This window comes from Neltuma alba, unplaced genomic scaffold (genome assembly GCF_004799145.2).
Source record: "Neltuma alba isolate B1F8T4 unplaced genomic scaffold, ASM479914v2 tig00010229_pilon, whole genome shotgun sequence".
NCBI lineage: Eukaryota > Viridiplantae > Streptophyta > Magnoliopsida > Fabales > Fabaceae > Neltuma > Neltuma alba.
Genome location: NW_021635161.1, coordinates 376,057 through 388,759, shown reverse-complemented (window position 1 = coordinate 388,759; position 12,703 = coordinate 376,057). Strand labels below are relative to the sequence as shown.

Here is a 12,703-nt window from a genome sequence, read left to right as displayed (position 1 = left end):
TTTCCTTCTTGATATATCAAATTATAACATGAAACAGTTCACTCCTTGGCAAAACATAGTACAAGAAGTCACGCTACTATATACTCCCTCCAATTCTTTTCTATAAGATTCAGATAATGAAATTTTATGGTAATAATGAAATTATTAACATTAGTTAAAAGCATTAAATATGTAAAAAAAATATTTTTCCCTGATATGCCCCTATTTATAAGAGGATAAGTGATAAAGTAATTAATGTTCAAACAACCTCAAAATGTATCTATAGAAACAATTAAACCGATTTAAAAATTTGAATCTGCAAGAAGAATATAAAATAGTATAACTCGAAAGTTATAGTTAAAAGATAATTATGTTATTCATGATTTAAGAATAGTGTAATTTTTCTACATATTTGATCATTTATATTGATTGATTGGTATTGATTTGATTGTCCAAAGTATAGTAGTGGGAGGCATTGTTGATAAATATGACTAAGTGATGATTTATCATAATAATTAAAAAACAATTGGCTGAGGTTGGCTTCAGTTTCACAAGGGAAACTGGCGACGCGCTAGTTTTAGTACTTTCTCTACCAAACAATGATTTGGCGTTTTAATACTTCAATTCAGTGGGTGTTAAAATCAATGGGCTTACTGGTTATGCAAATTGATAATTTTTTCAGTAAATTATGCGCTTTTTATATAAACTCGATTAAAAACAAAGTGATCTATTCTTCATTTTTCAAAACCATTAAATACATTTTTAAATTTTCTAAGCTTCTTTTTAAATGATATAATAAATATCTGAGAAAATTAATCTTTTAGTCTTAACTTTTTTATAATTTAGTAGTTTCTCAACTATATCTTGATACAATTGAGAGTGTTAGAATTAGCTTTTTAAAACTAATTTTATGGAGTTCGACAAATATGCGAGGTGAGTTTTGTTTTGACTTGCGTGAAAGTTTTTTTTACGTGCTTTTCTGAGTTTTCAAACACAACCTCTACTCCCAATTCTGCTTTGAAATTTTAAAATTCAAGAGGTATTTTTTTTAGGTTGTTTTTTCTCCTACTTATCTCTTTTCACCTATAATTTAATAACATTTTTATAAAAAAATTAATGTAATAGACAATTCAACAAGGAAAAATTTTAGAAAAAGAATTCTGAAATTATAATTTCCCAATTCAGGCATCTAAGAGTTGATAATGACAGAGAAAGAAGTGACATCTCATCTAGTATATATCTTGCAAATATAGTTAAATGACTAAAATGCCCTTATATTAGATTTGAAAAGAAAAGCTATCAAACTTGTCATTGTCAACACATTTCTTATCATTAGCTGTTCAAACATGTCATTACTAGTTAATAATTTATTGATAAATAACTTTTCATTATCAATACATTATTCTTATTATTTGTTATTCAATACTTATTATTGCCAGTTTAGAATTTGTTAATAAAATTTTTGATATGAGGACATTTTAGTTATTTAACTACAAGTACAAAATATCATATTAGACACTACTACCTCCGGTCCTAATTATAAGAGCCAGTTGACTAATTTGAGGAGATTAAAGAAGTAAGTTGAGTTAATTATTTGTCCTAAATAGGTGTTGTCTTTCCTAAAATATCCTTGCTAATCAAGTGTATTGAGTAGAACTATCATTGTTAGAAGGGTTACTTCAAAATATATATAAATATGAGAGACAAAGTGGATTGGTGTCTTATATTTAAGACCAACATAAAAGTCAAACAGGGTCTTATATTAAGGACCGGAGGTAGTACTTTCTTATTTGTCATTTCCAACTCTTAAGTACTTGATTTGGAATATTATATTTTATTTCTTCTTTATTTGTTATTTTCTCACTCAACAACTGTTTTATGAAAAAAAGATTATAGTAGACCCATCAAACTTATTAAAACCATATTCCTTTAAAGCCTTTCTTCTCATCTTGCTTCATTACTATTTTTCCACACTACCATACACAGTTCAATTTCATCAGAACACGTAGATTACCAGATATTTTTTTAGCAGGAAACAGACACCAAAATCAACATAGAGCTACCACCTAATTACAACGTAAAGCTTTTTTTTTTTTTACCCCCTGGGTAGCGACTTCAAATGTTTCATTAATTGAGATTTATGCCAATATGTCAGAACTGAGTCTGTGTTTGCCTTCTTCCTCCTCCTCCATTGTATCACACAGTGCTCTCCCTTTTGTCTCTGGTAAGAACACTACAAACAATCCACTCAACCATATCATCAATCCCAACACCCCAAAGCACCAAAATCTCTGCCTCCTCCCCGCCGCAACCAGCACCGGACTAACTGCCGCGCCCATCACCACCGCCTGCCTACCCATCGCCAACACTGAGTTCCGCACGCAAGTCGGGAACAGCTCCGTCGTATATAACGAGTATATATCAAACGCAGTGCAAGCGCTGAAAAACGACACCAACTCAAACCCAATTTCCAACTTCATCCATGTCTTCCCTAACTCCACTGATAAGAGACTTAAAATCCCGCTCATGATGGTGAATACCCAAATAGCACTCCTTCTGTTGAACTTGCCAATCAATACGAAGGTTAAAAGAGACAATGGTAGCTCAGATAAAGCATTGAACGTCACACTCAAATACAGATCAAACGACAGCGTTCCAAGACCCAGTGGCATCCTGTAATATACCGCGCCAATACCAAAACCCAGCAACATAACAGCTAAGATCCTTCTTGAAGCCTATTGCTTCTGCATCAAAACCTTCAGAGCCGAGTATGAATCCATATTATCATCCAAACTTTCCTCAGTTACAGGCACTTCAGAAACGGCTAAATTCAATGAGCTTTGAGATATCGATGTGATGCATCTTAGTGTATCGATGGCTTCCTCTTTCCTTCCTCGTAACAGGAGCCACCTAGGAGATTCGTGTATGAGGAGTTTTACTAACACACAGTATAATATTGTTGGGATGGATGTGAATTTATAGAGGTTTCTCCATGAGGAGTTTCGGTTTAAGTATGCCATGGCCGGGAGTGAGAGGAAGCCAAGAGTGAAGCACAAGAATCCCATGACACCCACCTGGCCTCGCCACCGCTTTCCGACGAGCTCGCAGGCGAGGACGAGGGCGGAGGTACTGATGGTGGCTCTACCAAAACCAAAGAGAAACCTGAGACAAGAATAGACCCAAAGGTTTGGAGAATAGGCGGCGAGCAATGAAGAGAGGGACATGAAGAGACAAGAATAGAAGAGCATGTTCTTGCGGCCCAAGGACGTATCAGCGAGAGTGGATAGTGCAAAACCGCCGACGAGGCTGCCGATGAAGAAGGAGGAGGATGGGAGGCCGTAAGTATGGGGTCATCGGGATTTAGGTCCCACTCTGAAATGATGGAAAAGTATGCGCCACCGTGGCGGGCGGGGGATGATGCTGGGATTTGGGTGGCGTCGGCGAAGATGGTGATAAAAGCTTGTTGGGCATCAAAGAACCAAGCGAAGGAGGAGAGAAGAACTTGGAGGAATTAGGAGAGATTGAATTCTTCTAAGGGAAGTTCGATTGTGGAGCTCAAAGATGAAAATTTGGATTCATCAGTGGATTTGGATTGGGAGAGAAGAGGCGTGGAATGCGAATCAGCCTGCATCGTCCAGAACTGAGTTTGATATGATGAACTTGAGTTCTAATATGATCTGGGGAGCGTGAGCAAGGTTTGTTTATATATGCCTTTATGTGATAATTAAAGCATCGGTCCTTCCACTGTTGATGAGTAAAAAAAAAATTATATATATGCATATATTTTCATAGTTGAGTCCAATTGGAGTAAAATTCAGCCATAGTTGAGGCAGCACCAGAAATTAGATTAGGAATCAAAACTAATTTTAGAAAATCAAATGAATTTGATCCAGACAAAAAACATGAAAGGAAATTAAAAGAACTAACAAACAAAAGTAAAACACTTTCAACAAACTTTTACACTTACTGAGTGGATGGTTTTATAACCCAACAGTATGCAAATTCTCCTGTAAACAGAAAGTCGGGTTGAATTTTGACTGTTAGTGTTTGTCTCTTTAGTTTTAAAAACAAAACGTTACTCATAACTCGAACTTGATAATTAATTTTGAGGGTTAAACTCACTTTAGCTAGGTCCTAACATTTTTCATGATGAGTTCTGATTTTAGTGTCAGTATACTTATTTTGGTTTGTATACTTTGAGCTCTTCAAAATGTTGGTTTGTACAGTTTAAGTATTTGTTTTGAGTTTAATGGTGTTAATTTTGCTTGTTTGGTCCTATTGGCTAACGTGAATGGTTGATTAGGATTTGACAAGCCATGTCATGGGGACTATCAAATAAAACTAGACTAAATGTATTACAATGGCACTAACCTAGGTCGATCTCTTATGTGGAACTAATTATTAAGTTCTTAACTAACTAAGTGACACTACAAAAAAAACAGCTGATTAGCAACGGAATTAGCGACGGAGTTTGTTCCGTCGCTAATTCGTTTCCGTTGCTAATTCCGTGGCTAAATAAAAAATTCCGTCTCTAAATTCCGTCGCTAAAAGCATGTTTTTTTGTAGTGTGATAATTACAAATTAACCGAATGATATAAATTAACTGAATGAGGTGTGATGAGATAAAGCAGCTAATCTAGACTAAGCTAATATAATTTTATGGTTTTTCAATTTTGTGAGAATGGAATGGCTGATAAAAGACCTCCTTGATGATAACTAATATTCGTAGTTACACTTGTGTTGAGTTCAATTACCTAACTAAGCAATATAGCTAGTGAAGGCACCTTCCCCTAGCTAACACCAATAACTACCTAAATTCACCTAGAAATCTAGATTCCTTTAGTTTATTCGAGATGCCTAGAGTGCTTATCTCGTATTCTTAACCAAACCTATAGAGACCTAGGCATTCAATCAAGAGAGGAGTGCTAATCAAAATAGCGCAAATCAAAGATAGTGCTATACGTCAATCAACAATCCAAAAATTTCAACATCTAACACGAGTATCAATATTCAGATTGCATACATACCGGTAATAATCCTCATCTACATATCTACATATATAAAGAGTGGATGCTGAAATTAGGAACACTTAAACTCCCATTAGGCACGGGGAACTTAGAATATCTTCATCAAATCATCAAGGAATTGAATGCCTAGCTGCACATGGGGGAGAACAATGTTGCGCTGAGACTCAGGGATCTCTTAGGCATATTGGTCACTTCGAACTCTAGAGGTGATGAAGAGGATGATGGAAGGAGAGAACGGAGGAAAGGAATTGATCAGATATGATGGAAAAGGGTGGTGATGAGATGGAGATAGGTGTAACTATAACCGATGGTGATGGGGAGGGGGGTCTGGAAGAATGGAATGGGGAAATTGCAAGATATAACTAAGGGGATTTGGAAACTAAGTCTTGGTAAATCTATGTTCTACCATGTTATTCTACTTTTTATCAATTAAATTGAGTTTAAAAGGAAAGATGTCGTATTTTTATAATTTACTTTAGTTGATTGATATGATTTTATTTCATTAAAAAATTATTTACTTTTAATTATGAGTCAAAGCGACGAACTCGTCAGGTTCTTGACAGCTGGGAGCGGGCACATGTGCTTCTGAGAAATATCGAGAATGGGCCGCGACGTATATCGTCCTAATGTTACTTCTAGGGACGGGTTTTGCTCATCACAAGGATGCCAATTAAGGTATTCATCAATTTTTTTAAAAAACTGATGGTTAAGAGATAATATTTGTTTTAGATTCTGTGCAAATTAAAATATTAGATTATAAAAAATATAAAAAAGAAAATCAAAGTATGTTAGTGTTTGGGTTAACAAAAAAACAGTTTTAAAATCAAGCAAATTGAGACAAAAACTGTTCTTACATATGATAAAATTACTTTTCAAATTATGTTCTGATTTTCATCTAAACATTCCTTAAATTTGAGTGTTGAATTTTAATTTGAATGTTTCAGATTTTATGCCCATCACTTAAGCACTTTATTGTGCATATATATAGGAGTCTCCAAGAATTTTTTTTGGGCCAGCATCTCTAAGGATCTTGGTATGCCGGAACACACACACAAATTACAATTCCAACATGCCAAAAACCAAGATAATGTCTGGCAAAAAATACCCCCAATATATCATAGGTCAATAAATAACGACACTTAGTCAGCAGTTGAGCTAATATATATGCCAGAGCTGATTCTCTGTTCTTCTTCTTCTTCCTCCTCCATTGTATCACACAGTGCTTTCCCTTTAGTCTCGGGCAAGAACACTACAAACACAACACTCAGCCTTATCACGAATCACCCCACAGCACCAAAACTTCTGCCTCCTTCCAGTCGCCACAAGGACCGGACTAACCGCCCCACCCACCAGCACCGTCGCCTGCCTCGCTATCGCCAACGCCGAGTTCCGTACACACGTCGGAAACAACTCCGTCGTATATAACAGATACATATTCACTGCATTACACGAGTTGAAAAACGACACCAACTCAAATCCAAGCTGCAGCTTCTCCCATGTCTTTCCTAACTCCATAACTGATAATACGCTGAAAATCCCACTTATGATTGTAAAAACCCAGAGAGCGCTTCTTCTATTGAATTTGTCGTTGAGTATGAAGGTTAAGAGCGACGATGGTAGCTCAGCTAATAATGCGTTAAATGTGACGCTAAAATACAGATTAGACGACAACGTTTCGAGACCCAGTGGCATAGCGAAATAAACCAAGCCAATACCAAAACCCAATGACATGATGGCTAAGATTCTCCTTGAAGCCCATTGCTTCTGCATCAAAACCGTCAGCTCCGAGTTTATATTCATATTACTGTTCCAACTTTCTTCAGGGTGAGACATTTTAGAGACGGCTAAATCCAATGAGTTTTGAGACAATGGTGTGATGCATCGTAGTGTATTGACAGCTTCCTCTTTTCTTCCTCGTACGAGGAGCCACCTAGGAGACTCGCGTACAAAGAATTTTACCAATACGCAATACAATATTGTCGGAATGGATGAGTATATGTGGAGGTTTCTCCACGAGGAGTTTCGGTTTAAGTAAGCAATCGCAGGGAGTGAGAGGAAGCCGAAGAAGAAGCAGAAGTATCCAATGACACCCACCTGGCCACGCCACTGCTTTCCGACGAACTCAGTGGCGAGGACGAGGGAGGAGGTACATATGGTGGCCCTGCCGAAACCAGAGAGAAAATTGAGACAAGAATAAACCCAAAGGTTCGGAGAAAAGGCTGCGAAGAATGAAGAGAAAGACATCGAGAGACACGAATAGAAGAGTATGCTCTTGCGGCCCAGGGACGTATCAGCGAGTGTTGATAGGGCAAGCCCACCGACAAGGCAGCCGATGAAGAAGGAGGAGGCCAGGAGCCCTGTAAGTATGGGGTCATCGGGATTTAAGTTCCACTCCGAGATGATGGGGGAGTATGAGCCGCGGTGGCTGGCGGGGAGGACGGTGTTGGTTGGGCGTTGGTGAAGACAGTGATGAAAGTTTGTTGGGCATCAAAGATCCAAGCGAAGGAGACGAGAAGTGCTTGGAGGAATTGGGAAAGAGTGAATTCTTCTAAACAGTGTTCGGTTGTCGAGCCCAAAGATGGAAGGTGGTTCTCAGGCTCGGAGTCATAGGAAGATTTTGGTTTGAAAAGAAGAGGTGTGGAGCTTAAATCCGCCATTCTTCAAGTGAGTTTGATGAGAAATTTGTCAAGTGCTAATCTCATTATTGTCAAGAAGGTTTATGTTAACTTTATATATGAGCATTGTATGTAATGATTGGTATTTTGGGATCTCCAAGGATTTCGAGAAAGGTAAGGGGCAAGGTTAAAAAAGAAAAAGGCGTAAAAGGAAAAGTAAAAAATGAGTAAAATAGTACATTTTTAGATATTACGAATTATGTATCTATACTAATTAGATTAATTGCATTGATGATTGGATTCATGAATGAGGATGAATAGTCAAAATTATTCTCTGAATGGTCGAAATGCTGATTCTTATTGAAATCAATTATATCTGTATTTTTACAGTGCAATTGTTGTTAATTATTTGTGTATATTATTATTTTTAATGCTTTTTTAATTCTCAGCCTGCATTTCAAGTATTTTGAAATTTTCATGTTATGCAATATTATCTGTTGTTATTTGCGTAAATGATTCTTAATATTGATAATAATGTTACATAGTAGTCGTATTTAGATCCATTTAATTAGCTATTGCGTGCTTAACACTTATATTGATGTTGACCAGCCAAAGAGGTGAATCAAGCTAGCTACCTTCTGAGGACTCCTTGCGTGTGTGTCTTCTTTTTTTTTTTTTTTTGGTAAAATGAATAGTGTGTTGAATCGCACGTAAAGTCGCACGTAGTCCTTGATGGTCCAAACAAAGTCTTACATTTAGTTGCTAGCTAGGAGGATGGGTCTTAGCAAAGTGGACCAAAGTGCCTTGGATCTACAAAGATTCTTGGGCTTACACGCACTTAGGATTCATAAGACCCCAAGCACATGTTCCGAACACATATTATAATGGTCAACGAAGGCGACCGGCACAGGTCTGTTCACTCTCTCTCTAAATCTCTTGGTTTCTTCTTACTTCGTCGTCATCTTCATCTGCACAAACCACTCCTCCTCTTCTTAGCAATTCCTGGACTTGGCCACAAATGGGTTCGAGATCAGCGCGGTGGCGCCAGACTTGGGCTCCACAGCCATTGACGCCATTAATGGAAGGTCCCGACCCTGGGATGCAAGAAGAAGGCCCCAAAAAGGAGAGCTCATGGGAAGCCATAAGAGAATGGTTCAGAGCTCAGAAAGTTTCTCCTACAGGACCCACTTTCTCTTCCTCACATTCATTCTATGGAACAATTCAAGCCAAAACTCAAGACTTGAGGCTCCTCCTCGGTGTCCTAGCTTGCCCCTTAGCTCCAATCCCCTTGACCCACGATCCTGCACGCTCCTTTCACATCAAAGATATCCCATTCGTAAGATCTTTCTTCGTATCACATTTTCATCTCTTTTTTTCCTGTTGGTTAATTCTAAGATGATATAATATTCTCAAACAGGAGAACTCAACGGCCAAGTACATTATACAACAGTATTTGGCGGCGACCGGGTGCCTGAAACAGCAGGAGAAGGAGATGAAGAATATGTATGCCACAGGAACGGTGAAGATGGTGTGCTGTGAAACGGAGATTTCGACGGGGAAGAATGTCAAGTGCTTGGGGACAAAAAGCAGCGACAATGGCCGCTTCGTTCTGTGGCAGATGCTTCCCGGAATGTGGTCGCTGGAACTGGTCGTCGGTGGCCACAAGGTGGTTGCCGGTAGCAACGGCAAGGCCGTGTGGCGGCACACTCCGTGGCTCGGCACCAACGCTGCCCGAGGCCCTCAACGACCGCTCCGACGCATCATTCAGGTAATGAAAATTCTTGCTAGTGCCAGTTCAACATGTTATTGATTAAATTTTTTGCTGCTCAGGATAAACTATAATGGAAAAAAATAATATATCATTGAACAAATCATGATATCGTACTACTTTGGCATTCCATTATGACGAATTTTCAACGACAAGTATGCTTTTTAGATGATTATTCCACAATGATATATATGTCACTATGCCAGACAATACAGAAAAATTAAGAGCCTTCTAGTTTCAGCTATATATTGTTTGGAGGCAAACAGAGTTTGAACACAAATGTTATACTTTTGTTAATTTGCCATACACTTTTGTTTTTTCTTTATTTGTGAGTCCTTTGATAAGTGGGGAGGGGGTCTTTGTCAGAATTTGAGGCTTGTGGGGGACAATCCCAATAGTTTCCAACCACTTTTTAGGTTTTACAAAACAAAGATAAAGATTGATGAGAGTAATAACAAAATAATGAAACCTCAATAATCAAACGAGGAAGGGGTATCCCTGACAAAGTGATCATTATGGACAAACTGTCGCGTGCTTTACCCTACATAGCAACTGTTTTATACTCATTCTAATGCTTAAGGATCTCAATAATGCCATGTGACTGTCTATCTGACATCATCTTAGATTGTTTGTTTATGCATAATGGTCTAGGGATTGCCACCGTAACACAGGTACCTATATATGGGTACTCTTCATTATGGTTCTTGTCCTTTTGCTTTTACTTTTTCCCCTTTTCACTTTAACGAATATTACCCCTCTATCTATTTCTGCATTATTGCCCCTCCTTTCTTGACTGGTTTCCCTCCTTTTTGTTGGTGCTTTATTTTCCTTCTTGAACATGAAAATCTCCGAGAGAAGGTTATCCCCTCTCATAATACCCAAGATAATTTCTTTAAAAAAGAAAGATATAAGTGTGTTATAGGTTCATCCATATGGGGTCTCACTATGTCCCATCTAATTCTTCCTCATTTGTTCAATTCAATTGAATCTCCTCTGTAGAAAAGGATTCAAGTTGGGGAAAAAAGTCATTTTGTTCAATATTACACTATTAATTCAACTTTTTTTGTTTATAACTTGACATGGTTTTGAACGGCACAAAGTTTAAGAGAGCAAGCCGCACACACTCACAGAAGAAGTTGGATTGATTTAACATTCTCCAAATAATTAGATTTTGTATAGATAGAACACATGCAATAAATCAAATCTAAGAATTAAATACTTTATTGTTAAAATATAAACATGGGACTGACTTGAGAAAATTTTATTCCAGGGTTTGGATCCAAAGAGTACAGCAAGTTTATTCGCCAATGCACAATGCTTAGGCGAGAGCAAAATCGGGGACGTTGGATGCTTTGTATTAAAGGCATGGGCAGATCGTGCGGCTGTGACTGAAAGGAGTGAGGGGCACGCCGAGGTAATAAGGCACATATTGTATGGGTATTTTTGTCAAAAGAGTGGCCTCCTGATATACCTAGAGGACTCTCATCTTACAAGGGTTCAAATGGATGAAACCCTAGATAGTGATCCAGTGTACTGGGAGACCACCATTGGCAGCAGCATCGGCGACTACAGAGACGTCGACGGCGTGATGATCGCTCATCAAGGGCGGTCCATCGCGACGGTGTTCCGGTTCGAGGAAATGTCGATGCAGCATAGTAGAACCAGAATGGAAGAACATTGGACCATTGATGATATTATGTTCAATGTCCCTGGACTCTCAATGGATCATTTCATTCCACCTGCTGATGTATTCCCCAATTCATCAAACTCTCCATAACATCATAAATCTATCTCTCCAATTTTTTGCTGTTTCCTGAGTAAATACCAGATATGTAGTGGCAGAGCGAGAGAGAGAGATAGAGAGGGAAAAAAAAGAGTCGAATTTGAATCACTTTCTCTCTTCACATTTTTTCCCTCTCTATATCTCTCTATATTGTTATTTTTCTGAACGTAGACAATGCATTTGGTGAGATGGAAGATAGTTTTTTTGGTCCCCCTAATTCTATTTTGAGAGTGAATTACTGAGTTCGTTTCTAAAGATAACACTACTTCCATTACTTCTTAACATATGAACTAGTTGAGAAGTTATATTTATCCTAAATATAAGATACTACATCTGGTCCTAATTATAAGAACTTATTTGTAATCTACAAATGATATCTTATAATTAGAACCGGAGGTAGTATTAATTTAATGCACTTGTTTATGACATTTTGCATGAACTATAATTATATAAAAATTTTAAAAAAAAAGAAAAGAGAAAATAATTAAAAAGGCTAAACATCGATAGGATGAGAAACCAAATTTAATGGAACTGGTGAATAAGGACCAATTTGACGTAAAAATTACAGACACCAAGAATAAAGCTCAATGTGGACAAATTGAAAAGCAGGAACATTGCATGGAATAAATTACACTATCGATTTGAGAGCTACATGTTGGATCTTAAGTGAGAAGTTCCCAAGATGATTTGTAAGACTGAATTGCTAGCTATTAGGCTTGAGTATTGAGTAGTACATTATATTCTTTCACATCCCAAGAAGTCAAGCTCAAATGATAAACTGAAAAGTAAAGTTTTATAACATAAATTCCTTGCCATAACTTAATGTATCTAATTGTATGTGCTTTAAGAGAAAGTATAAAATGAATATATAATGCATGGAATTTTAATTTATATATGTTATGGGCAATTTTATTTTAAGCAGGTGGATGAACCTTTAAAGCGATAAATGCATAACAACAAAAGTTGTTGGAATGAGGGAAAGTGAAATCTCAGATCTTGGAATATAGAACAATATAAGCTAAAGTGTTTGACCAAAGCCTACTTGCCAATACTGGAATCTTTGGTATTAAAAAAAACAAAAAAGAATGGTGAAATCATATTAAAAAACATGGAAATCTTACTCCAAGGTTATGGTAACATTATATATTTTTCCCCCTTGATGATTCTACCACCAGCCAAGATTTTTTTTTGGGGACAATTGGGATAATAGGTAAAAGCCTCTCAACTGGATTACGATGATATTTTTTGTCGTTAATAACTTTTCATTGGTCTCTTAAAATCACTAATATCATTCATCAATTTATAATCTAGTAGTTGGAATATATATATATATATATATTTATATGGCGAGTCATTTTATCCATAAGCGTTAAACACTAACATTATGTTTAATGCTCTGCCATGCACGCATCTAGAAAATTCAGTTAATGTAATTTTTGGTTCTTGAACTTTTTTCCAATTATTAATTCAGTCTCCAAAATTTTGACTAAGAACAATTTAGTTCTTATAGTTTTTTGACTCAAAATTATTT

At 37.1% G+C, this 12,703-nt stretch overlaps 1 protein-coding gene and 2 pseudogenes across 1 annotated transcript; 1 reads left to right on the top strand and 2 right to left on the bottom strand.

The window, feature by feature from the left end:
* Window positions 1–2,117: 2,117 nt before the first annotated feature.
* On the bottom strand, window positions 2,118–3,610 carry LOC114755046 (organic cation/carnitine transporter 3-like; annotated as a pseudogene).
* A 2,535-nt stretch (window positions 3,611–6,145) lies between these two features.
* Window positions 6,146–7,663, bottom strand: LOC114755044 (organic cation/carnitine transporter 3-like; annotated as a pseudogene).
* Window positions 7,664–8,542: 879 nt separating this feature from the next.
* LOC114755003 (uncharacterized) lies at window positions 8,543–11,380 on the top strand. Its single transcript, XM_028943874.1, has 3 exons — window positions 8,543–8,957; window positions 9,039–9,389; window positions 10,660–11,380. Exons 1-3 carry the CDS (start codon window positions 8,640–8,642, stop codon window positions 11,164–11,166), a joined length of 1,176 nt encoding a protein of 391 aa, XP_028799707.1. The 5' UTR covers window positions 8,543–8,639; the 3' UTR covers window positions 11,167–11,380.
* Window positions 11,381–12,703: the final 1,323 nt, after the last annotated feature.

What these genes read in the sequence shown, in the direction of transcription:
- LOC114755003 (XM_028943874.1), top strand. Translation starts at nt 8,640, where the DNA reads ATGGGTTCGAGATCAGCGCGGTGGCGCCAGACTTGGGCTCCACAGCCA. An exon ending in ACATCAAAGATATCCCATTC is followed by an intron (nt 8,958 to 9,038) that starts GTAAGATCTTTC and finishes ATTCTCAAACAG; the next exon opens with GAGAACTCAACGGCCAAGTA. An exon ending in CGCTCCGACGCATCATTCAG is followed by an intron (nt 9,390 to 10,659) that starts GTAATGAAAATT and finishes ATTTTATTCCAG; the next exon opens with GGTTTGGATCCAAAGAGTAC.